General features: G+C 42.9%; 1 protein-coding gene across 1 annotated transcript in view; it reads right to left on the reverse strand.

Moving 5' to 3' along the window:
- Window positions 1–14,228: 14,228 nt before the first annotated feature.
- The window catches only part of LOC118564218, a 41,397-nt gene continuing 30,162 nt past the window's right edge, over window positions 14,229–25,463 (reverse strand). The window contains exon 17 of the mRNA XM_036141632.1: window positions 14,229–14,497. Coding sequence (XP_035997525.1) covers window positions 14,473–14,497 — 25 coding nt within the window. The 3' untranslated portion in view covers window positions 14,229–14,472. The remainder of the gene's footprint in view (window positions 14,498–25,463) is intronic.

A 25,463-nucleotide genomic window follows, 5' to 3' on the forward strand; every position in this document is an offset into this window, starting at 1 on the left:
AATAATAATAATAATAATAATAATAATAATAATAATAAAACTCGATATGCTTGCATGTTTATTTGACGTTAAACTTTGCACCGCTGACCGGCTGAGCGGAGCGGAGCGGAGCGGGGGGGGGGGGGGGGGGGGGGGGGGAGACAAACTTTGCACTGCTGACCAGCTGAGCGGAGCGGTGCGCATATCGAGTTAGTTTTATTTTTTTATTATTTTTTTTTTGGAATGTCGGCGAGGCGGTAGCGTGAGGGAAACCCTACAATGTTACTTACAATCGCATCAGCAGAAACGCGAGGTCCGCGTCAGCCTTGCAGCCTTCTATGTTCACCCGTGTACGACTCCTCTCTCTGTCCAGAGCCCTTTTCCTCTTTCTTGCCTGCTCCAACATGGGCTTTCGCTGTTTTCTCGCTGGTTCCGCCATGATAACTGCACAAATATCGCCACTGCGCTACCAACGAGCACACCTTTCACTGGGGGCGTGTAGCAGTTCTCGCCGTAAAGCAAGACCGACTCTCGCGATGCACACGAGACTACTGAGCCTGTGACTGCGGGCCGACTGCTCCTGCAATTGCAAGTGCGGTATTTCCCCCACAGACCACCAGGGCGGCCGAGAAAACCTTAGTTCAACCTGAAATGACTCATTTAATCATCCAAAACGGTATGGAACATATTAATTAACTGAAAAATGTTGCATAGTATGCCTTTAAGATAACCTTAAGAAGAAGCAAACTTTAAAACAAGGGTTACAAGACAACTGCACTTCAAACTTTTTTTTGTAAATTATGACACTGCCTTTTAAAGAAATTTGCACATCTGTGGATGTGTCATTAATACTATGTCTTATCAGGCGCGGGCAGAGGTGCAGATGGCCTCTGCTAACAACTGCGCGCAGTTATTGCGGAGCGCAATCAGCGTGCTCCGCCTCTTACACAACCGATTTCAGGTGTGTTGGATTGTTAAAGGGAGAAAACCAACTTTTCTCTTTAATAAAGCTAATCAAAACATCACACATGAGCTGTCTTACTGTTAATCACCTTCACTCAATCCTGAAGATTTCCTCAGCTCAGCATTACAGGCCCACATGTGCTCTTTCTGCTCTCATGTTTCCACTGTGCAAACAAAGCAGCAAACAAAATCATATTTTCTACAAAATATCATATCCTGACTGGTTTTACATCTAAAAAAAAAAGCACTCACCAGGATTATGCTTCAACAAAAAACTTTGTTGTCTTGCTTAACAGGTTACAGGACTGACTCCCACATCTTGTGCCTGTAGAGCACGCTAGCTCTGAGCAGCCAGGAAGAAGCAACTAGGTTCAGCTGTGGTGCATTCACAGTTGATGGGACAATTCAGTACTCAACAAAAAACGTGTTTTTCTTCAATCAGTTAGAAAGAGTATATATATATATATATATATATATATATATATATATATATATATATATATATATATATATATATATAAAACATTTTAAAATTGATTGAACAAAAACATGTTTCTTCTTGACTATTGAATTTTCCCATGCACTGTGAATGCACCACACAGCGTTGCTCACAGCTTCTGCTGTGAGCAACGCTGAAAAATCACGGGATGTGACGTCACATCCTGTGACATGCCCATATATGGGCAAAATGGCCGCCCTTTTCACAGTTCTGGATGGTCAGAGCTCTGGATGGTGAGAGCTATGACCAGATCATAAAATTCATTATGATCGTCACATGTGCAAAATCTTATTTGGACTATGGGTTATGAAGGACATGTCAAAATCAGTTATGGTTTTACAATAATCAGCAATTACATTTAGAACTAGCTAGCTAACAATCTTATTTTAGCGTTACTTTTCGAAAAAGTCAAAATTCCAAAATCTGCCACGATAACTTTTTTTATTTGTCCATGACACGCTTATATATAAAGTTTTGCGCGGATTGCACAAAAAATGTAGGAGTTTAACAAGAAAGGTTTAACCTTTGTAGCCATGTAGTGCGAAAACTAGCTGGGAAACAAAGGGTGTGCCAATTCCCTTTATTTTGCACAATCATCCTATAAACAAAGTGCCATCAAGTTTTTTTAGTGTAGGACCAGTAGTTTGGTGGTTACAGGCGTAAACGCATTGTCCTTTATTATAGCGCCCCCTAGTTGTTGAGGGGTCTGAATTTCTGGGTTTGAGTAGCGGTGCACATTCTGTACTTGGATACCTGATTCAATAGGTTCGTTACAAATCCTCATGGGCCGCCCAACGCGTTTTAGCGGAGAATAATAATTACCCGTAATATAGCGGAGAATAATAATTACCCGTAATAATAAATAATTTAAAAACACACGAAAAACAATAGGGTTCTCTGCTCACAGAGCAGACGAATAGCCGTTCGCCTGCGCTGCGGGCTTGGAACCCTAATAATAAAACACTTTTGAGTGATCCTGTATTTACATAAAATGGTCTGGGCTAAGCCCCGGATGTCCTTCAAAACTGGAAACGCCCCTGCTAATAATACATCCTTAACTTGCTGTCACTCTACTGTTTTGGGATCAGGGCCTTGAGCGCTCCCTTTCTAGAGGCCAAGGAACTGCTGGCCTCACCTGCAACCAGTTTTTTGCCATTTATGATCGCCAAGCAGCGCACGAAAACATGTTACCTGCACACAGTATGATGACCAAAGCACAATTTGTTATCCACATACAGTAAATTGTGGAAAATCAACTGTCTGAACAATTGAATTTATGATCTAGAGAAAGGAAGATGAATTCACAGAATGGAAGCCAGCGCAGTTAACATGGGATTGCGCAATCCCAGGGGAGGCCAAGCTCGCTGCAGCCTCACCGGCTTCGCTATCAAGCACCACCAAGGATTTACATGAAAAATAGCAAAAAGTCTGCAATTTTAAAGAGAATATGAGGGGAAAAAATTAGGAAATTAGATTAAAAAAATACTTATCACAAATGACTGAGTGAATAAAAATTTATATATATATATATATATATATATATATATATATATATATATATATATATATATATATATATATATGGCTGCACAGTGGCGCAGTGGGTAGCGCTGTTGCCTTGCAGCAAGAAGGTCCTGGGTTCAAGTACACCCCTGGGTCTTTCTGCATGGAGTTTGCATGTTCTCCCTGTGCATGTGTGGGTTCTCTTCGGGTACTCCGGCTTCCTCCCACAGTCCAAAAACATGACTGTTAGGTTAATTGGCTTCCCCAAATTGTCCTTAGGTGTGAGTGTGTGCGTGAAAGGTTGTTTGTCCTGTTTGTCTCTCTGTGTTGCCCTGCGACAGACTGGCAACCTGTCCAGGTGAACCCCGCCTCTCGCCCAGTGAACGCTGGAGATAGGCACCAGCACCCCCCGTGACCCCATGAGGGATGAAGTGGTTTGGAAAATGGATGGATATATATATACATACACATTTATATAGATATATAGTTATATATTAGTACTGTGAAACAATTAAAAATTTGAATCGCATTATTTGAATAGTTAACTCCAGAACAATCGCATATTTTATCCTTTTCTTTCTGAAGTGTAAAAGCCTGTTTGGGCATTTTGATATGCAATTTTGCAATAAATGACACTAATAAAAAACATGCTTGTACAAAAAATATTTTCATTTTTTATTTTCAAGCACTTTTCAGAATTGGAATGAAAACATCCTGGTGCCATAAAATGTTAACCCCTTGTCGATGGCTAAATTGCTAATCATAACACAATGTGAAAACAAATGTGTAAATAAATAAATATTTCATGGCACAATTATTTTTTTGCCTCTTAAACAAAGATAGACATGGTATTAAGCATTTACATATAAAGTAATACTACTTTTACATTTTAATAAAGTCACAGGTTTTATTCATTTTTTCACTCTCTCACACACAGATCTAATCCTGAGCTGTCACACCAACAACAGTAATTTATTTGTATATTTTTGGATGCTGTTTATATTCACGCTCATACACACATTTTTTTTAAAGCCTGGAAACAGTTTTGAAAATTTCAGGTCATTCCAGAGTCTTACACTTTGCTTTCAACGAGGGCAGGAGCTTAATACCCCTAATACCGGTGATGTTTTGCACAGCTTGCATGTGCTGACACTGTAACTCCAGGGTACTTCATTTGGCAATGTGATTCAGCCTTCGTTTGTGAAATACAAAGACAACAAATTAATAAGCATTAAAGTAATGTTATCAGCGTGTAAAAACTCATCTTCAGAACCAATCTCTGCTCAAAATTGTGATCTACTGGAATTTACAAGCACAACAATCTCTAGGGTTTACAGAGAATGGTCCAAAAAGACAGAATATCCAGTGAGCAGCAGTTCTGTGGTCACAAATGCCTTATTGATGCCAGAGGTCAGAGGAGAACAGCCAGACTGGTTTGAGCTCATAGAAAGGCAACAGTAACGCAAATAACAATTCATTACAACCAAGGTATGTAGAAGAGCATCTCTGAACGCACAACACGTCGAACCTTATGGTGGATGGGCTACAGCAGCAGAAGACTACACTGGGTGCCACTCCTGTCAGCTAAGAACTGGAAACTGTGGCTACAATTCACACAGGCTCACCATAACTGGACAATAGAAGATTGGAAAAATGTTGCTTGGTCTGATGAGTTTCAATTTCTGCTGCGATATTCGGATGATAAGGTCAGAAACAACATGAAAGCATGGATCCATCCTGCCTTGTATCAACAGTTCAGGCTGCTGGTGGTGGGGTAATGGTGTGGGGGATATTTTCTTGGCACACTTTGGGCCACTTAGTACCAAGTGAGCATCGTGTCAACACCACAGCCTATCTGAGTATTGTTGCTGACCATGTCCATCCCTTTATGACCAAAGTGTAGCCATCTTCTGATACTTCCAGCAGGAAAATGCACCATGTCATAAAGCACAAATCATCTCAGACTGGTTTCATGAACACAACCATGAGTTCACTGTACTCAATAGCTCTCAGTGTAATGTTTCCAGTACCTTGTTGAATCTATGCCACAAAAGATTAAGGCAGTTCTAAAGGCAAAAGTGGGTCCAACCACTACTAGCAAGGTGTACCTAATAAGGTGGCCCGTTATATATATATTGTGGTGGGTGTGGTCTGGGTGTGCTCTCTCTCTTGGATAGGTGTGGCTTGGGGAGGAACTAGCTGCACACACCCGAGACCTATCATCATCTAGAGCAGTATTTAGAGTCTGGCTTCCTGTGTGCTTGCTGCCAGATGTTCACTGCTTAGTTGGTAGATCGGCCAGCGTCCTTTCTAGACAAACCAATTATTTATTCTACTTTGAGATTTTCTACAACCACACCGTCCACCACCCTCATCTTCTGCTGCTGGACCCGTGAGCTTGACTGCCTCCACAACCTGCCCCTGTGTCCAGAGATACCACCTCTACCTAGTGCCCTCAGTTCCACCTGAAACCCCGACAGCAGTAAGTAACCCTTCCACCGCCAGGCTCAAGCGCACCCCCTGCAAACAGCAAGGGAACCTTTTGTTCCTCTCCCAGAGCATTATTCTGGTGAGGGGTCAATGACGTGACGTGCAGATTTTCGTGTCCGAGTGCACTACTTTGGTTTAAAATATTTTTTAATGATTTATAATAAGCATCATTTTATTCTATAAAACCTGTTTAATTTGAACATATTTCCAGTTTGTCATAAAAATGATACATATTTTATGTTTTGCCATCTCAAACCCTCAAAATGTCAGGTGGCGCAACCATCCGAGCAAGTTAACACTATGTGAAATGCATTATATATGTAATTTTAAATATCAATTAATATAATATTAATATGGTGGCATAATTTCCTATTGAAAACCTTTCAAATAATCAAAGTTTAATGGTTATATTGTTCTTAAATTGTTTGGAATATTGAAAGCAACTTTGTCCGGAAATGTGCATATCTGAAATGTCAGGGTGGCACAACCGCATTCATACAACTTTTATTTTGAATTGGAGAGAGAGCGATGAGTTAAAAGATATTGCATCATCAAAAGGACCCCAAGTGACCTTTACTGATGAGTGAAAGGTTTGTAAATCTCTCTCAAATATTGATAAAAATAGCTGTTTTTTCTTTATAGTTAGACTTGTACAGTTTCACATGTCAGGTGGTACAACCAATGTAAAGCTGTGAAAAAGTTATTTTAATCTAAAACTCTTTATTCTTTTGTAAAAATGAATGAATGAACTAGCTAGCATAGTCAAAAGGTTATACAGGTGTCCAAGTAGATGCCTGAATAATTGGGAATTAGTAGCAAATGTCAGGCAGCGCAACCAGAAAGTCAGGTGGCACAACCAGAAGAAATGTCCTTTCTTGATGAAATAAACATGTTAACCTGATATATACTATTGAATATTTTAAAAAATATTAATTAAATGTACATTAATAGTAACTATATACATTAAATATATTTCTATTTTTTAAATATCCTTTTCAATGATTTTAGATGCCACTATCAAGCAAAGAAAAAGCAGCACGTTACAGGCAGCGCATTAAAAATGATCCAGCTGCAAGAGAAAGATATCTTGCAAGAAGGAAAGAAAGGTAATACATGTAGATAAGCCAGTTTTTGTGTAGTTGTTATTTTGTACAGCAGTCAGTCAGACTTAACATTAGAACATTTCAGTTAACCTTAGTATTTGTTTTTATAGTTCTCAAAAGAGGAAGAGAGAGGGAAAATGTGTGAAGCCTCCAATCAGCCAGCTGTCTAGAGCAGAACAGGATAAAGTAAGGAAACAGTGGAAGGAAGATCAGAGAAAGAACAGGGAAAGGAAAAGGGCTATGGAGGAAATCTTGAATTTTACAACAGAGTCACTGGATACAACTCCCACAGCAGTAACACCTGAGTCAGTGGATCCCCCACCAATAGCACAACTTCAGCCTGACCTCCCTAACATTCATGCAGAGAACAGTTTAGATAATCAGCAACACAGAGCATCTTCCACACCAATGAGAGCAAGCAGCTTTAGATGGAAAAGAGAGAGAGCAAAGTTGCGCCGTGATTTAGAAAATGCCTAGAAAGATTAAGACAGAACAGAGCTAGGAGTCAAGAAAATGTTAAATCTACAAAAAGGGGTGCAAAAAAACTGGCTTTACAAAGGAAAGAAACAGTTGTGGATTCCTCTGTCGTGATGAGAACAGTCATTTGCTGCCAGGGAAAACAGATACAGTGACAAAGAACAAAAACAAACAGCAACGCCGTGTTCTTGTTAAACCCCTAGCGGAACTCCATATCTCATATAATTCTGAAATGGAGAAGTCCCGCATGCTCTCTTACAGACAATTCGTCAGATATTGTCCTTTCTATGTGACTCAGCCAAAAGCATCTGACAGGAATACATGTGCCTGCATGGACCATGAAAATGTGAAACTGTTGTCTGAAAAACTGCAGCAGAAAGATTTTCTGAAAACATCTAGTGTTTCTTAGCTGTTGTCTGCAATTGTATGTGATCCAGACAACAAGGCCTGTATGTACAGAATCTGTGAAAAATGCTGCTATACTGAGGTTGAAGTTTCACAACCCCAGACAGAGGAGATGATGGTGGGTGAGAAAACCGGTCACAGAGGAGCAAAGGACATTCATGAACTTTGTGAAAGAGACACAATATGGTACATCATCTGAAATGTTGGAGCTTTTCAACCGAAAGCTTGATGGTCTTGCAAAGCACCATTTTAATTGGCTCCACCAGGCCAAAGAGTGCAGGGCATTAAAAGACAGCCTTAGAGATGATGAGATAGTTGTGCATGTTGATTTTGCAGAAAATTCCGGCTGCAAACTCAACAGGGAAGTGCAGGCTTTCCACTTTGGAGGAAACAGAAGACAGGCCACTGTACACTCCTGTGTTGCCTACTCCTCAGGTGGAGTGCAATCTTTTGCCACTATCTCTGGGTCCCTCCGGCACGATGAGAGAGCTGTGTGGGCCCACCTTGAGCCTGTGATTAAAGATATTATGCACAATCGCAACCCACGTCCTACTATTCTCCATGTGATGAGCGATGAACCGGTCACCCAGTACCGTAATAAAAAGAACTTTTACCTGCTGAGCACCATCCCTTTTCTATCAGGATTCAAGCAGGTCACTTGGAACTTTTCTGAGAAGTCTCACGGGAAAGGTGCACCAGACGGAGTTTGGGGTGCTGACTCTTCTGTCAACATGGGAGTAGACATTCAAACCCCAGAGGAGTTCTTCCAATTTTTGAAGGAGAGACAGGAATCAAGTGCAATTAAGTTTTTCTGGGTGTGTGAGGAGGACATCAGAAAGTATGATGAGTCTGTTCCTGAAGTTGTGCCCCTGGTAAAGGGAACTATGGGCATACACCAGATCCTGTCAACTGAACCAGGGACAATTCTACATCGAGAGCTGTCCTGTTTCTGTAGCAGGCCTAACTTTTGCCAATGCTACTGTTGTGAAAATTTTTATTGATACATGTAACGCTGATCATATCTTCTCTGGGTGCACCTGCATATTTCCCGTGTGAAAGAAGCTCTCATGCTCACAGATTCACTATTGTGTTTCCACATCCAAGGACACAGAGAGGAGTTGAGTTGGATAAGAACTGGATCGTACCAGTGGGAGCATCCCACCTCATTTGTTTAACATAGAATGTATAAAACTTAGTGTGTTTTCTCATTGCTCTGTGTACTGACTGCGTTGGGGGACAGAGACATTCAAACGCTTACGCTTTTGAATAAACAACTTACAAGAACAAGGTGCACCTGTTCTTTACATGAGTGGTGTGCTCACTTAATTGATAAATATTAATATCCACTACACTACAAACCCACCATGATAAGCTTTCCAGCGAGCAGTGCCGAGGCAAGTGTAAATGTTCAACAGGGTCCTACTGGAAAATTTGTCTTGGTAAGGTATGAGGAACAGCCATTTGAGGGGCAGGTTCTTCAGGTGTTTGATGAAGAGCTAGAGGTCAGCTGCATGCAGCAGTTTGGCTCCAAGAATGCTTTCACTTGGCCCAATCCTGCAGATGTTACCTTATATTACCACACTGATGTTATAAAGGTAATATCCGAACCAGAACCACTTAATTCAAGGCACACGCGTCTTACCAATGCTGACTGGGACTGCTTTAGTAGGCCCGCCTAACATGAATCAATTCCATTCATTGGAGCCTGTTGTTCACTTTATAATGAATATGATGTGTCATTTTGTTATGTAATGTAGCTCAAACAGTGTTCTTTCTGATCAGTTTAGTGCAGTTTACTTAAATGGAATAACCAGCTTTTATCTGTACCAATTAGTGTTTCATTCAAGCCTATTCAGTTTCTAATAAATATAGAGTGATATTTTGTCATGTAATGTTGCTCACACAATGTTCTTTTGATCAGTTTAGTACAGTTTACTTAAATGGAATAACCTGTTTTTATCTGTACCAATTAGTGCTTCATTCAAGCCTATTCAGTTTCTAATGAATATGAAGTGATATTTTGCCATGTAATGTTGTTTCTGATCTGTTTAGTTTCTTTAAATAGAATGATAAGTTGTTATCTTTACCAATTAATACTTGAATAGACCCAAGACACCTGAGATTGTTTTATTCTTTGAAATAAAAATGAAATTATTCAACATATGTGTTGTTGTTGTTGTTATTATGAATCTTGTCAGACGGCACAACCACATCGTCAGGTGGTGCAACCAGGTAAAATACTAATTTAAACCAAGAAATGGGAAATTGAAGTGAACAAATGTTTGGAAATTGTGATGTAAATAATTATTCTATGCAACAATATACTTTTAAAATTTATAGAGTATTTATTCACATTTTAAGTCTAAGGTTTGATGTTGGAAACCCAAAATACTTGCCCCGTACAATAAAGAATCCATACGTTACTTTTAATACCCAGCTCAACTACAAAATAATAATGTGTTGGGCACTGTAGACACTTTCAGGTATACTTACTAAAATATTTACTTAGGGGAAAAAAAAGGAAGTGAGTTTTTTTTTTTTTCAAGAAACTTTCGGTTGTACCTCCTGACATTTTTTTGCTGGTGAAATTGCAAATACAGTCTAAAACTCTATTTAAAGGTATACTATGCAACCGGGGTTGATTTTCCAGCGAGGCTCCCCCCAGAGGGCGAAAGTAAAAGTGCACTGTCATAAAGATGCTCAGCTGTTCTTGTTTCTCCGTCAAGCCAGGCGCGGTTGTTTTGAGCTTAGCAGACAGGCGAATGCAATGAAAAGTTTAAAAAACGGCAGTACAAACAATGACTAACACAGTGAAAGTATGAACATCAGGGTTTCCCGCAGCGCTATCTTGGCGAGGCGGCCGCCTCGCCAAACTCCCGCTACCGCCTCGCCAACATTCAAAAAAAAAAAATAAAAAATAAAAAAAAACTCGATATGCTTGCATGTTTATTTGACGTTAACACGCAGTTCTTTGTTGCTTTCGTGCGTGCATATAGTGAATGGCAGGGCAAAAACACATGGAGTTCTCGCTGTAAAGCAAGACCGACTCTCGCGGTCTTGCACGAGACTTCTGAGCCTGTGGGTGCGGGCCGAGGGCTCTTGCAATGGCGTACCGCGCACGTGACGTAACCGACTCAAGAGCAACGCCCCTTTTGCCGCTTAGGTAGGGCATACAGGTAGAGAACGCCCGTAGCAACCAGCTATTACACGCACAACAGAAACAGTGATATCACCGACTTTGCAGCCGTTAAACTTTCCCAAGACGATGTTCCAGGCACACGGATTACTGGTCGCACTGTCGAAGAACACACCAACCTTCAGCTCAAACGATGGCTTGAGTGTCGAGGGCTTAAAAAAAACGGAAAACGGGCCGAGTTGATCGAACGGTAAGCTTTGGTTTTTTTTTCCTGCGCGGCGGTCATGGCGTCGTCGGCCGTTTTTTTGTTTGTATTCACCATCCAGGGATCGGTATATGTTTAATATTTGTCTTATTTGAAATGTTTTTGGGTAAGCTATCCTGGTAGCAGGGTATCAAGTTAGCGCCTGCTACCATGATAGCCTATATGCTGTCATGGTAGCAGGCGCTTCAATATTAACATGTCGGCCACCAAAATACTCTTACCTGTTCACTACTTGATGTCGCTGGAATTGGGTCAGGATGTTCTTCGGTTGGGCCCTTTCCTCCAACAAAATGCTTGCTACATATGTACGTGAATTTGGTAACTTTTTCCGGGTTGAACTGTTGTGTAGGCTGACCGCACCAGTGTACCCAGCGCACACATTTCTCCTTGGCAGTCTTGAAGAAAACGTCCTTCATATGCGGCAGATCAGCGTACCTCGAGTCGCTGTTGCACGTTCCATAGCAACAATGTTTAAAAACCATGGTTTTAGATTTGGAAAAAGCAGTCGTTTACCGAGTAAAACCAAGGGTAACGCACGTCTCTTTTACAGCGACACAGCGGCGGACTATGCAAGCTTGCCCTACTACGTACCACGTGATGTGACGTCATCGTGACGTTACGTTTCTAAAAATAGCTCGCCATTGCAAGTACGGTATTTCCCCCACAGACCACCAGGGCGGTCGAGAAAACCTTTGTTCGACCTAAAATGACTCATTTAATCATCCAAAACGGTATGGAACACATTAATTAACTGAAAAATGTTGCATAGTATGTCTTTAAAACTTGTAAATGTTGTGCAACCATTAAGACTTATTTAAACACACTCTTCCAACTTAAAATAAATGTATTCTGTCCATTTTTACAGATTTTTAAAAATATATACTTTTTAAAGGCTTATTTGTCATTGACCCTATAGGGTAGGTCATGCGTGACGTCAGCGCTACATTCGGGCACTGTGGTTGGCAAAAAACAGAGCTGCTCTCGTCTACTACATGACAAAACGGGTGATTTAGAGCGTACTTTTAGTTTGTTTATTTTTGGAATCTAAGCAATGCCTACGACTTGTTGTGCTCCTGGTTGCACAGAGAGGCATTCCAAATCGTTGGATGTACGTTTCTGTCGTTTACCGAAGGAGGAAGGACGAAGAAAGAAATGGATATTTTCAATGAAAAGAGCGCAGGCAGACACTCCCAATGGACTGGGGGAGCCATCATAACACGACAGAATTTGCAGTCTACACTTCATCTCTGGTAAATACAACTTAATTCTGCTCTAGTCATTGTTCTACTTAAATAGCGGCTGTGGGGAGGTGGCGATCGCTACACGGCCGGAGAAGCGGTAGCTGCAGCAGCCGTTGTCTGAAGCAGCAGCAGCTGCTGCTGCTTCAGACAACGGCGGCAGAGCAGGCAGCGGCTGCTGCGTAAACACTACACGGGCCGGAGAAGCCACTGCTAGCAGCGGCTACAGCAGCTGCTGCTGCTGCTATTACGCCCCCGTTCACGGGCGCTAGTACTTCTGTGTTTACACTGCAATGTCGCCGACACCCCCACCCATTTTAACAAGACAAAAACACCAAAATAATCCGTAGTGAACAACCTACCGGGCGGGTCTTCCTCTGCTGAGACGCGGTCTGTGTGCGACTCCGCTTTCCTCTGTTACACAAACATGTGTGAACAACATCCATCCATCCATCCATTTTCTGACCCGCTTAATCCCTCATGGCGTCGCGGGCGTTGCTGGAGCCTTTTTCCTGATATGAAATAATTGTAGCCGTCCAGTGGTTTAATGGCTTTCGTGCTCTCTCGTCTGTACTGGCCTGCGTGTTTATAAGGCAGCTGTATATGTCGCGTTACGGAACCCTTGGCCAGCATTTCACAGACTCGCTCCATCCCTTCAGGCTTTTGCTGTGTGGATCTGGCAATCTGATACCATCAACCATCAACTTACTCTTAAAACGATCTTGTGATGCGTTATCTAAAGAAGAAAAATACGTGGAGAACTCGTCAGTTTCTCTGTTCGCGTCCGCCATTGTGTTCGTCTTTTGCCAACCAGTCCGGCGCGCATGTGCGAAAAACCCGGATCAAAACAATAACAATGAACTGGTCTATGGGTTCCTGTGGCCGTTCTCTTTTAGTGTTCTCTGGTTTTAGATCAGTAACCATCCAGCTATCCTTCTGATCACTCTCATATAGCTTATGTTATTCATTTACTTAGAGGGAAGGCGGGTCAGTGGGCTACTGCTTTGTGGGAGGGAAGGTCAGAGGTCCTTCAGTCCTATGAAGCTTTTACCTCTGAGCTATGCCAGGTTTTTGACCATCCTAGTTAGGATCAGGAGGCCGAGAAACAGTTGTTATCCTTTTGTCAGGGGACCTCTACTGTTGCTAGCTTTTCCATTGATTTCCATATCCCAGCCGCTTAAAGTGGGTTTTACGAGCAGTTTTTGTTAATTGGCTCTGTTGTGCAATTATACACTGTTTAAAGTTATTTAATGTTTCACGAATAACTCTCTGTCTGTTAAGTATTGTCTGGTGATGATCAGCTCTTAAGCTGATATCAAGACATTGGTTGAAAGGGATGAATTTGACCACTAACGATCTTTTAACAGCAAACTTTTAACAGCAACGATCTTTTAACAGCAAACTCACATAACATTAAGCAAAACATTATTTGATGAAATAATATTATGTTTAAGTTAAAGAACCAAAGTTCATTTTAAAGAATGTGAATTGAGGTTAAATTACCTTCACTAATTCAGAACAACATTTGGCATGTTTTCAACACATTCACAGTGCAAATCCCAAGTTAACCAGAACATTATTTTGAGTAAATAACATTCTAAAGAGTGATTTGCTCAGTAAAATCATTTAAACCTTATGAATGGCCGATCTTATTAATGCAATTCTGCCTCCGGGTGCTAGGGGTCGCAGTAGCGATCGATCGCTAAATCGGTTAAAGCCTAAAGTTATCAAAATTGCCTTTAAACCGACATTAATATTCAATATTAATGCGGGAATAAGGCTCATAGCTCTATCGAATGATGGCGGAGCAGAACAAACAAGGTTTATGCTTGGAACGGGCTTTTGTAGAAAACCGTCCGCTAGCATTTTAGCTAGCGGACATTCGGCGCTAACAAATAAAAGCTTCGGTTTTATTTTAGTCATAATGAGTGGGCCGGATAATGTAAACATTAATGTCCCATCAATGTATGAAACCCTTGTGGAGATAACCTTTGTTATAACCATAAAAACACACTCGACAATGACATGGTACCGAATGCTAGCAATGAGCTATTGCGTTAGCCCTTTGTTTTAAAGCAACCATGTGTAACATATCACACAACTGTCATGATTTTGTCTTGGATGAACCCGGACACAGCACACACACACACAGAGCTGGTTTCCAAGGTTTATTGAGACATCAGGTAGTGGATGATGAAGCCAAAGTCATTTACAAGACGGAGGTTGCAGGGGTACAGGAAACTGGCAGGCGAGAACAGACCGGAGCAGACAGGAACAGAACCAGGAGACGAGCATGAACGAGACAGGCATGGTGTTCAGGAGACTGAGACGAATCGGCAACCAGGACAAACTGAAGGTGAGTCTTTATAGTGGTGAGAGCAGGTGGAGCGAGTCCGTGGCTGATTGCAGTCCTGTCAGGTGTTCCCAATCAGGGCTGCACTGAGGAAGGAACGAGGAAGTGTTCAGAATGCAACCTTCAGGCTGCATCATGACAACAACATTTCCCAATAAACCATTTAACCTTCCCCTTTGGGTCTCTCTGTCCAACCTATCCGTGCCTCGTGTGAATTCTGTCCACTTTGATCACCCAAGGAAGGCAGTGAAAAGGGAACCGTTGTTCCTTTCTCACAACCCAATTTTAATCCTTCCCCATGTCACAGTTCACACAATTTAGCCATGGTGTGATGGCATAACAGGCTCTCTGACGTAATTAAGGATGAGTTAATTTCTCGTGAGGAGCCAAACTCATTAGATGAGTTAATCTCACTGGCTATCAGAATTGACAACCGTCTGAAGGAGAGGAGTAGGGAAAGGACAGGCAAGGCCCGAGCTAGTGCCAGTTTCCCCCTCCCCCCTTCCCAAACTCAGTCTCATTTGAGTTCACGTGTCAGCCTCCCGAGTCCCATTAGACTTCCCTCTGGCTCAGGGGAGAAGCCCATGCAGGTTGGGTGGGCTCGTTTAACCCCTGGAGAACACCAACGGCGGACACAAGCTAAACTCTGCCTCTACTGTGACCAGAAGGGCCATTTTATTGCTTCCTGCCCCCAGACACCGGGCTCACAAGTAGGGGAGAGCACCCTGGTGAGCAAGACCACATTTCAATCCAGCTCTCCCCCTCAAGTAAGTGTGTCTGCCTCTCTTACCTGTGCAGAGGTTACACTAACCTGTCAAGCTCTAGTGGATTCAGGAGCAGATGACAATTTTATTGACATTGAGCTAGTGAATCCATTGCAAATCCCTCAAGACTCTTGCCAAAACCCTGAGGGCAAACGCGCTAGATGGCAGACTTATAACCAGAGTAACTCACTGAACTTTTTTCAATTCAATTCAATTTTATTTATATAGCGCCAAATCATGAAACATGTCATCTCAAGGCACTTTACAAAATCAAGTTCAATCATATTATACAGATTGGGTCAGATTATACAGATTGGTCAAAAATGTCCTATATAAGGAAACCAGTTGATTGCATCAAAGTCCCGACAAGCAGCATTCACTCCTGGGGAACCATAGAGCCACAGGGAGAGTCGTCTGCATTGTACATGGCTTTGCTGCAATCCCTCATACTGAGCAAGCATGAAGCGACAGTGGGAAGAAAAACTCCCCATTAACGGGAAGAAAAACCTCCGGCAGAACCGGGCTCAGTATGAACGGTCATCTGCCTCGACCGACTGGGGTTACAGAAGACAGAGCAGAGACACAACAAGAGAGACAAAAAAGCACAGAAGCACACATTGATCTAGTAATCTGTTCTACATTAGATGGTAGTAGCGGGTGAGCCGTCTTCTCTGGATGATGTCACAGTTAACAGAACGCCAGACCAGGTGTACCTACTATGAAGAAAAAGAGAGAGCACTGAACCTGTTTCTCTAGTGATTTCTGGTAACCACCGAGAGAAGATTCAGTTAGATGTTCTACCCTCTCCCGTGTCTCCAGTTGTTTTAGGCCTCCCTTGGTTAAAACTCCATAACCCCCATATAGATTGTCAGACTTCTTCCATCATCAGTTGGAGTGTACACTGTCGCTCCTACTGTCTCCAGGCAGCCTTACCCACCTCCAGTTCCCTACTGCCCCACTCCCACATGCTCCTCCTAATGTGTTTAATGTCTTTGTGTACCTGGATGACATCCTAAACTTTTCCCGCTCATTAGAGGAGCACATCCAAGAATACAATTTAAAATTCTTCTTCTAACGTATAAAGCCCTTAATAATCAAGCTCCATCATATATCAGAGCTCTGATTACCCCATATGTTCCTAACAGAGCACTTCGCTCTCAGAGTGCAGGTCTGCTGGTGGTTCCCAGAGTCTCTAAAAGTAGAATGGGAGGCAGATCCTTTAGCTATCAGGCTCCTCTCCTGTGGAACCAACTCCCAGTTTTGGTCTGTGAGGCAGACACTTTTAAGACTAATCTTAAAACTTTTCCTGACAAAGCTTATAACTAGAGTGGCTTATGTTGCCCTGACCTACCTATGGGGATGTGCTTCTATGGGCTTAGGCTACTGGAAGACATCAGGATCTATTTTTATCAGTCTATCGAGTTCTACTGTTCTTCAATTATGCATTGCTTGTCATTATTTCTGCTTGTAAATTTTTGTTCTCTCTTTTTTTTCTTTATAGTAGGTACATCTGGTCTGGCGTTCTGTTATATGAGACATCAACCAGAGAAGACAGCTCACCCGCTATTATCATCTAATGTAGAACAGATTACTGGATCAATGTGTGCTTCTGTGCTTGTTTGTCTGTCTTGTTGTGTCTCTGCTCTGTCTTTTCTAACCCCCAGTCGGTCGAGGCAGATGACCGTTCATACTGAGCCCGGTTCTGCTGGAGGTTTTTCCTTCCCGTTAATGGGAAGTTTTTCTTTCCACCGTCGCTTCATGCTTGCTCAGTATGAGGGATTGCTGCAAAGCCATGGACAATGCAGACGACTCTCCCTGTAGCTCTACGCTTCTCCAGGAGTGAATGCTGCTTGTCTGGACTTTGAAGCAATCAACCAGTTCCCTTATATAGGACATTTTTGACCAATCTGTATAATATGATTGATTTTGACTTTGGAAAGTGCCTCGAGATGACATGTTTCATGAAGTGGCGCTATAAAAATAAAATTGAATTGAATTGAATCCAGCATGTCTGCCTGGTGTGGCTGCGCCTCCTGGAGAGCAAGTTATATGTGAAGCCGGAGAAATGTGAATTTTACCAGCCATCTTTCAGTTTCCTGGGTTACATTGTTACCAATGGTCAGCTTCAACCAGATCCAGTCACGATAAGAGCTCTGGCAGAGTGGCCTTTCCCCACCTCTCACAAACAACTGCAGGTTTTTTTTTTTTTTTTGGTTTTGCCAATTTTTATCACAGGTTCATCCGAAACTATAGCAAAATAGCTACACCTCTAACCAAACTCACTTCTACCAAAATGCCATTGTGTGGCGCATCTCAATTCTGCTACACGCCTAAATTCTCGTCAAGCTCGCTGGTCCCTATTCCTTAGCCGCTTTAAGCCATTCTCATACCGCCCAGGTGCCCGCAACTTCAAAACAGATGCGCTCTCTCACCAGTTTTCCCCAGGTTGAGCTTCATCTGAGTCAGTGCCCATCCTGCCCTCCTGTTTTGTGGGTGCAGCACAGTGGGAAATTGAGTCTGTGGTACAAGCAGCTCAAAAGACCCAGCCTAATCCTGGTGGTGGCCTGGCTGATCACCTGTTTGTCCCTGAAACGGTTCACTCCCAAGTGTTGGAGCGGGGACATGCCTCTACACTCACCTGCCATCCTGGTTTTCAGCATACTCTTCAGTTCCTCCAGCAGAGCTTCTGGTGGCCGGGCATAACATGGGACACTAGGGAGTTTGTGGCAGCCTCCTCTGTCTGTGCCCGTAGTAATGCTTCTCATCACCCACCAGCAGGTCTGTTACAGCCTCTGCCTGTCCCCAGCCACCAATGGTCACACATAGCTGTGGATTTCGTCATTGGTCTACCACCATCTAGAGGTAACTCTGTCATCCTCACTATTATTGACCGTTTCTCAAAATCTGTTCTTTTCATCCCTCTTCCTAAGCTACCCAATGCTCTTGATTTTTAGGATTCACCGTATCCCAATGGACAGTTTCTGACCGAGGCCCCCAATTTACCTCTCAAGTGTGGCGGGCCTTTTGCAGGGCTATTGGCGCTACCTCAAGCTAAACATCCGGATACTACCCTTAATCCAATGGCCAGACAGAGCGGGCCAATCAGGACTTGGAGGCAGCTCTCCAGTGTGTCGGCCAGACATCCCTCTTCATAGAGCATACTATCGCCTTGAATCGAATATGCCCACAACTCCCTTGTCAGCTCGGCCACAGGTATGTCCCCATTCCTGGCAGCTAATGGTTTTCAGCATCCTCTGTTCCCCACCCAGGAGCAGAACATCGCAGTGCCTTCTGTCCGAGCTCATCTTTGTCGAGTTCAAGAAGTGTGAACTCTCCTCCCACCCTGACCATTGATGGCCATCCTGCCTTCATTGTACCACATCTTGGATGTGAGGCGTCGGGATGTGTTTTTTTAGTATCTTGTGGACTGGGACAGGTACGGTCCGGAGGAGTGATCCTGGATTTCTCATCGTCTCATTCTGAGTCCACAGTTATTGGATGACTTCTACTGTGAGTTCCTGATAAGCCTGGAAAGACGCCTGGAGGCGTTGTTTAGAGGGAAGGTACTGTGGTATTTGAGACTGTGTGGGTGTTTTTAGGTGTGCTCTCTCTCTCTCTCTGGTATAGGTGTGGCTTGGGATGAGCTAGCTGCACACACCTGAGACCTATCTTCATCTAGAGCAGTATTTAGAACCTGGCCTCCTGTGTGCTTGCTGCCAGATGGTCACTGCTTAGTTGGTAGTTGGCCAGTGTCCTTTCTGGAGAAACCAATCATTTATTCCACTTTGAGATTTTGTACAGCAACCTTACCTGTGCGCTTTCTCTCCAGGATCCAGCTCCACACCAACCTCCCAACAACTGAACCACACCGTCCACCACCCTCATCTCCTGCTGTTAACCCCGTGAGCTTGCCTTTCTCCATAACCTGCCCTTGCATCCGGAAATGCCACCTCTACCCACCCCAGTTCCTAACAAACTGTTGTTTGCTCCTTCCCCTACGTCTGGTTATTAATACTTATATTTAGGTTTCTCTTTTTTCTGATATTTTGACTCTAAGCTGTGCCACCAAATTTCGCTCAAATGTACATTATGAATGTGCAGTTGAATGACAATAAAGCCTGTCTAAATCTAACTCTAAAAAAGTCATCTATAGACATACACACAGTATATGTGTGTATGTCTGCTGTTATTGGCTGCCAATGTGCAATTCAGATTCTGTAAATACTGAAATCTCATACATCAACTCTATAGGTCTTCTTCATTTATATGTAGATACTTAAACACATAAAGCACTGTGACAATGTGATGGCCCCTATACAGGGTGGTTTTGAGTTTTTGTTACACCTACATTTTTCAGATCCAGAAATGTCAACATTGGATTGTGGTAACCTGATAAAATTTAAAAACAAAGATTTTTACAAATCATAATTTTATTCATTAATAATAAAAGGCATCCAAACTGAACTGGAGCCTCATGTACGAAAGAGTGTGCTAGGGTTTACACTAAAAATTGGCAATAAGGAGAACAAAAAAATCTGATGTTTAAAACCATGCATAAATGTTACTGCACACCTTTCCTTCATGCATTCCAATTTGTGGAAAATTCCGCACAGTTCAGCCTGGACCTTCCTGTGTATGTGGATAGCCAGAACAATGAACGATTAACTTAATCCAGAGACGCAAAGGTGCACCTAGTATTCACATATACAAGTTTGCTGTCAAAATATCGGAAAAAGAATTTCCCATATAGGACACTTCAATTTGGTCTAAAATACAGGGCGTCCAGCCTAATACAGGACAGTTGGAAACCCCCATAAAGACCCGTGACTCTACCAATGCCCCCACCGCTTTTTGAAAAAAGGCACTAGAGGGGTCTGAAAAATCGCTAAATGTATCAACAAACACCTTAAAGGCATACTATGCAACATTTTTCAGTTAATTAATGTGTTCCATACCCTTTTGGATGATTAAATGAGTCATTTCAGGTCGAACAAAGGTTTTCTCGGCCGCACTGGGTGTGTGTGGGGGAAATACCGCACTTGCAATTGCAAGAGCTCACGGCTCGCACCCACAGAAGTCTTGCTTTACGGCGAGAACTCCATGTGTTTTTGCCCTGCCATTCACTATATGCACGCGCGAAAGCAACAACAAAGAACCGCGTGTTAACGTCAAATAAACATGCAAGCATATCGAGTTTTATTATTATTATTATTATTATTATTATTATTATTATTATTTATTTATTTATTTATATTTTTTATGTTGGCGAGACGCCACCGCGGCGGCGGCGGCGAAGCGGCATTGGCCGCGGCTTGGCGAGGCGGTGGCGGTAGCGTCTCGCCAACATAAAAAAAAATAATAATAATAATAAAACTGGCGAGGCGGCGCCGGCCGCGGCTTGGCGAGGCGAGGCGGCGGCTTGGCGAGGCGGCGGCTTGGCGAGGCGGCGGCTTGGCGAGGCGGCGGCTTGGCGCTGCGGGAAGCTTGATGTTCATACCTTCACTGTTAGTCATTGTTTGTACTGCCGTTTTTTCCACTTTTCGTTGCGTTCGCCTGTCTGCTAAGCTCAAAACAACCGCGCCTGGGTTGACGGAGAAACCAGAACAGCTGAGCATCTTTACGACAGTGCACTTTTACTTTCGCCCTCTGGGGGGAGCCTCACTGGAAAATCAACCCCGGTTGCATAGTATACCTTTAAATGGGCAACACTGGTCCGTTGTCTCTAGATATCTTCCCTCCTGAGAACAGTGAACCATGTAGTAGCTGTGCTAGCTAGCTTGGCAGCCAGACAAGAAGGAGCATGTAGTGTTGGTTTTTCAAAATAAAGTAAATTCTTACGTTTCATGATATTTAAATTCATTTCAAACTCTGATAATGGATAATTTAAATGTACAAATATAGGTTATTCAGGCGTTTGAGAAGGGTGACTTCCTCTCTGACAAGAATGGATCGTTCTCAATTAATTCCCCGTGAACTTAAACAATACAACCAGAAAATCACTGTTATTGGATGCGATCTGTACGAAGTCCCTGCAGACACCATTCAACACATTTCATCAATTGACAGGCTTTCAGATTTTTCCTTCCACGACTTGTATATCTTATCAGGGCTCTCAACTCTCACGCATTGACCGTGTGACACACGCATTTCACTGACTTAACATGCTCACACGCAACACATGACATTTCACACGCAAACATGGAATTTCTCACGCATAAAAATCACAAAGCCCATCTGGGCTGCGGACGACAAAACTCCGCCTTCTGCTGAGCTGTTTCGGCTTTTTTCACAGCTTGTGGCCATCAGTAATTCCTGCTGCAGTTCTTTTTTAACAGAGCAGCAGGAAGAGTGATCAGAGTTATGAATAATTTTAGTCTTAACAGTGGTGAAAGTGAGCCGGTAAGGTCCTGTACCGCGTACACAGGAGGGGAGGGGGCGGGGGGAGAGCTGCTGCCAGATGACCGGTTCATTCAGAACCAGTCATGGCTGCACGCTGGATAATAAAACAGTTCTGCTAACCAGATGCAGTTTAAAAAAAACACTTAGTCTGTTTATAAGTTTTGTTTTTATTAATTCTGCATTTTTTAACTACATGCACCGTATTTCTGTGCCTCAGCGCTTGCTCCTCCACCCCCCTCCTTTCCCTCGGAGCAGGTGCTTTTATCACCGTTCACCATTCAAAACGTGAATCACTACGTTTAATGTCCTCACATCGGTAGCAAAGTGTGCCAGTTAAAGTCAATAGGAGAGTTACTAGCTGTGTTTCATGCTCTTTCGTTTTTAACAACATAGAATCAGCTTCGGTGGGCTGCTGCCTCGCGCTTTAATTCAGGTGCGCACTTTTAAGGGTCATTTTAAAGAACTTGTAACATCAGGGGCTTCATCTCAGACTTGTCAGTTCCCCTGTTCCCTTTATAGGAGCCCTTTACAGTAATTATGCATTTTCCCCACTGTTTATCCGTCGCACGCAGCGCAACAACGGGGGTAAAATCCGCCAACCTCACTGCCCAGAGCGCACTGACGAGAGCAATAGAGATTCGTCTGATCAGCGCGGCGACTGACTGAGAAACCTGTTGCTGTGAAAGGTGATAATGGTTATAAACTGTAACAGTCTGAAAGCATTGAGCTGAAAGGAGGGAGACATCAGCAGCTGGATCGTGCGTAAAGACGCAGCGGGAACCTCTGTGTGCTTCAGTGTTGCTGCTGAGGGGAAATTGTTGACCATAAAGGCTTGATGAAACTTAGCCTGATTCACCAATCAGGTTATAGATTTACAATGATAAACAACCCATAGATGCCATAGATGAATGTTTAACAGTGTAATAATTCAGTCAATAACTTAAAACTACTTTATTTTATTCAGTATTATTTGAACAATTGTGTGTTTTTTATGTTTTAATCCACTAACTGAACAATAAAGTATTAATATGTCTCTTCCTCTTTTTAAGTAATACATGTTTACTTCAATGTCTGGTGGGATAAAAATGATATGGAGTTGACTCCAAGGGCTCTTCCAGGGTCCAGTTAGCCCCGCCCCCAAACATAGCATAATCTCACTCTTAACTTTTGATAAAAGTTGAGAGGTCTGATCTTATACACAACCGGTCTTCATACCCCAGAGAAAATCTGAAAGCTTTCAAAAGCACAGATGCCTATCGATATTTCATGGCTGACTGGGTCATTTACACAAAAATATGGCATCTGGAGAACAGGAAAATGTTCCTATTGAAAGCAAAGGTAAGTTGTGTTCTGCTGATTTTTATGCTTAATTTATGTAAGTGAAGCTAACACCATGTAGCTGTTAGCATTGCAAAGGGGTAAGCTAGGATCTGACTGTTGCAACAGTGCAGTGTGTGTGTGTGTGTGTGTGTGTGTGTGTGTGTGTGTGTGTGATTGTTAGTGTCTCACACTCGTCTTAATAAGTATTTTCCGGTTCTATTTCAATAATAAATCACATTCTTTCACTTCAGGTGAATCACTATCAGACCATTAATGCCACACCCATACAACCCTGGGTGATTATCAAAGAGAATGGTATAGTGCTAATGGCCTACTGCACCTGTATACCAGTACTGGGGTAAGCATGCGCCCGTGTAACTGCACTGATGTATGCACTACTGGCTGAGCAAAATATCAATGACTAAAAAGAAGACATCAAAATCCACTCCACAGCTCACCATTCCTGTCCCTCAGAAGGGACAGGATTGGTGTTTTTGCCATGAGGTTTATCCAACAACAGCACGAGTGTGATGTCCAGGAAAAAAATCCCAAGGGAACAGCTATTTTGTCTGTCATTGAGGATCACTCTGACAGATAAATACCAAAAACTGTCCAACTGAACATGCCACAACCTCTGATAAGTCTCGTCTCACATGCAAGATTACATGCAGATTTATCATGCCTAGTAGAGAGCGAAAAGGTCTTTGATGATCTTCAGGTGATGGAGCAAGATGTACTTTATGTACATTGGCTGTTTAATTCTTCACTAACTGCAATACACTTCCTTATTTTTCAATTTCATTTCTATGCTTAGTAAGATTACTTATTGTTCCATTCCGAAAATAATAATCTAAGTCAGTTTGTTTTTCATAAAACACACAAAATAATACGGCAATAAGTTAGGCAGATTTAGGCAAAATAAAACTGGAAAAAAATGTCAGGAAGGTAACGTTATGTAACTTGAGTATTGATTTTTATTTTATTTTTTTTAATTCAACACCTTTTCTAAAAGCTTCTGATAAATGCAATGTTCTTTGTTTTTTTTTTCTTTGTTTTTTTTTTTCTTTTTTTTCCCCCCAGTGTCCTGTCTAGCAATATGGCAATAGGAATTGATATCTCAATGCCAGATAGAGCTCGACAGATTTTGCTTTTACAAGTGGAGCAAACAGCTTTCGCCATAGTGCTCCACTTGATTTATGCTTGTAAATAGCTTTATTATGATTCCTGCAAGGAGAATTTCAAATTATATGGACATGACAATGGGAGAGTAAAGGAAGAACAAAAAGTGAAAAAAAAAGAAAAAAAAGAGTAGAGGTGAAAGAAAGAGGAGATAAAAGGGAGAGAATGATAAAACCTTCTTTGTCTGCTCCATCACCTGGAAAGAGACACAAAAAGAACAGCACAACCAACAGACATAAAGCAACAGATACACTCGAATAACACCTAGATGCCATTGCTAAATCATATATATTATTATGTAAGCTGACATGTGTAATGTGATATTTGAAAAAAGAAAGTGAAAAAACATAAATAAATAAATAAATAAATTATAAGATTACTTTATATAAGTGAACACTTAATACCTGGGACCCAGCACCTGTGGGAGATGTGAAAGTGCACTAGTTTAGGTGAAGATTATCCAGAAATAGCTTGATAGTGATTGTGGAGAACCGAAGACCCACCTTCCCCGAGCACAGAGGCAGGCTTCAGGGGACCCGTAACCCCGGACTCCCAAAGGGGTCCCTAAAGCAGGTCGCCCAGGAGGGGCCGACACAGGATATCTGCAACCCCCCCCCCCCCCAAGGAAGGAGCAGAGACGACCCCGAGGAAATCCCCCAGCCACCGCAATGCCGACGCCCTCAAGAGCCGCGGAGACGAGCCCGTGGGCTCCGCCGGCAGCTAGCCCCGCTGAAGTGGTCCCGGCCATGGGCCCTGAGGGCCAGAGGCCCCAGGGGCCCCAGGGGCGCCCCGCCCCCGCGACGAGGGCCCCGGCCGCCCCCCGGGGGGCCAGGCCCCGCGAAGAGGCCGCCGGGAGTGGGCCGGCGCACGCCCGGGAACCCGCCCCAAGCCCGAAGCCAACCAATGCGCCAGGGGGCCAAGGCGCCCGCCAACGAAGTGGAGGAGGGCAGGACGTGGGGGGATGGGCTCCGCACCTGGCGGAGACTTGAGATGTTCTTGGGAGAGGGAGCGGACCACACCCATACCTGGAAAAAAAAAAAAAAAAACTCATTCACCCCATCCCTCCCTTGTGCCCCACTCACCACACACAGAGAAAAAAAAAAAAAAAAAAGACGCTGTACACACATTCCCACATAACACTCACATCCAACACTGACCAAAGGTGGGGGGGGTCACCCCAAATCGACTATACGACTGCTTGTGCCCGCTTGCATGCATTGTTCTTTGTTTAACACATGGGTCTGCAACCTAGGCTTCCAGAACCAAGTGGCTCTTTGGATCTTCCACAAGGGCTCTTGACAACATTGTCTAACAAAATTGTTATTTTGGAACCTATGGACTATCAACAAATATCTGCATCCCATTGGTAAAAAAATGTTTTCTTTTCTTT

Source organism: Fundulus heteroclitus, chromosome 9 (genome assembly GCF_011125445.2).
Source record: "Fundulus heteroclitus isolate FHET01 chromosome 9, MU-UCD_Fhet_4.1, whole genome shotgun sequence".
Classification (NCBI taxonomy): Eukaryota; Metazoa; Chordata; class Actinopteri; order Cyprinodontiformes; family Fundulidae; genus Fundulus; species Fundulus heteroclitus.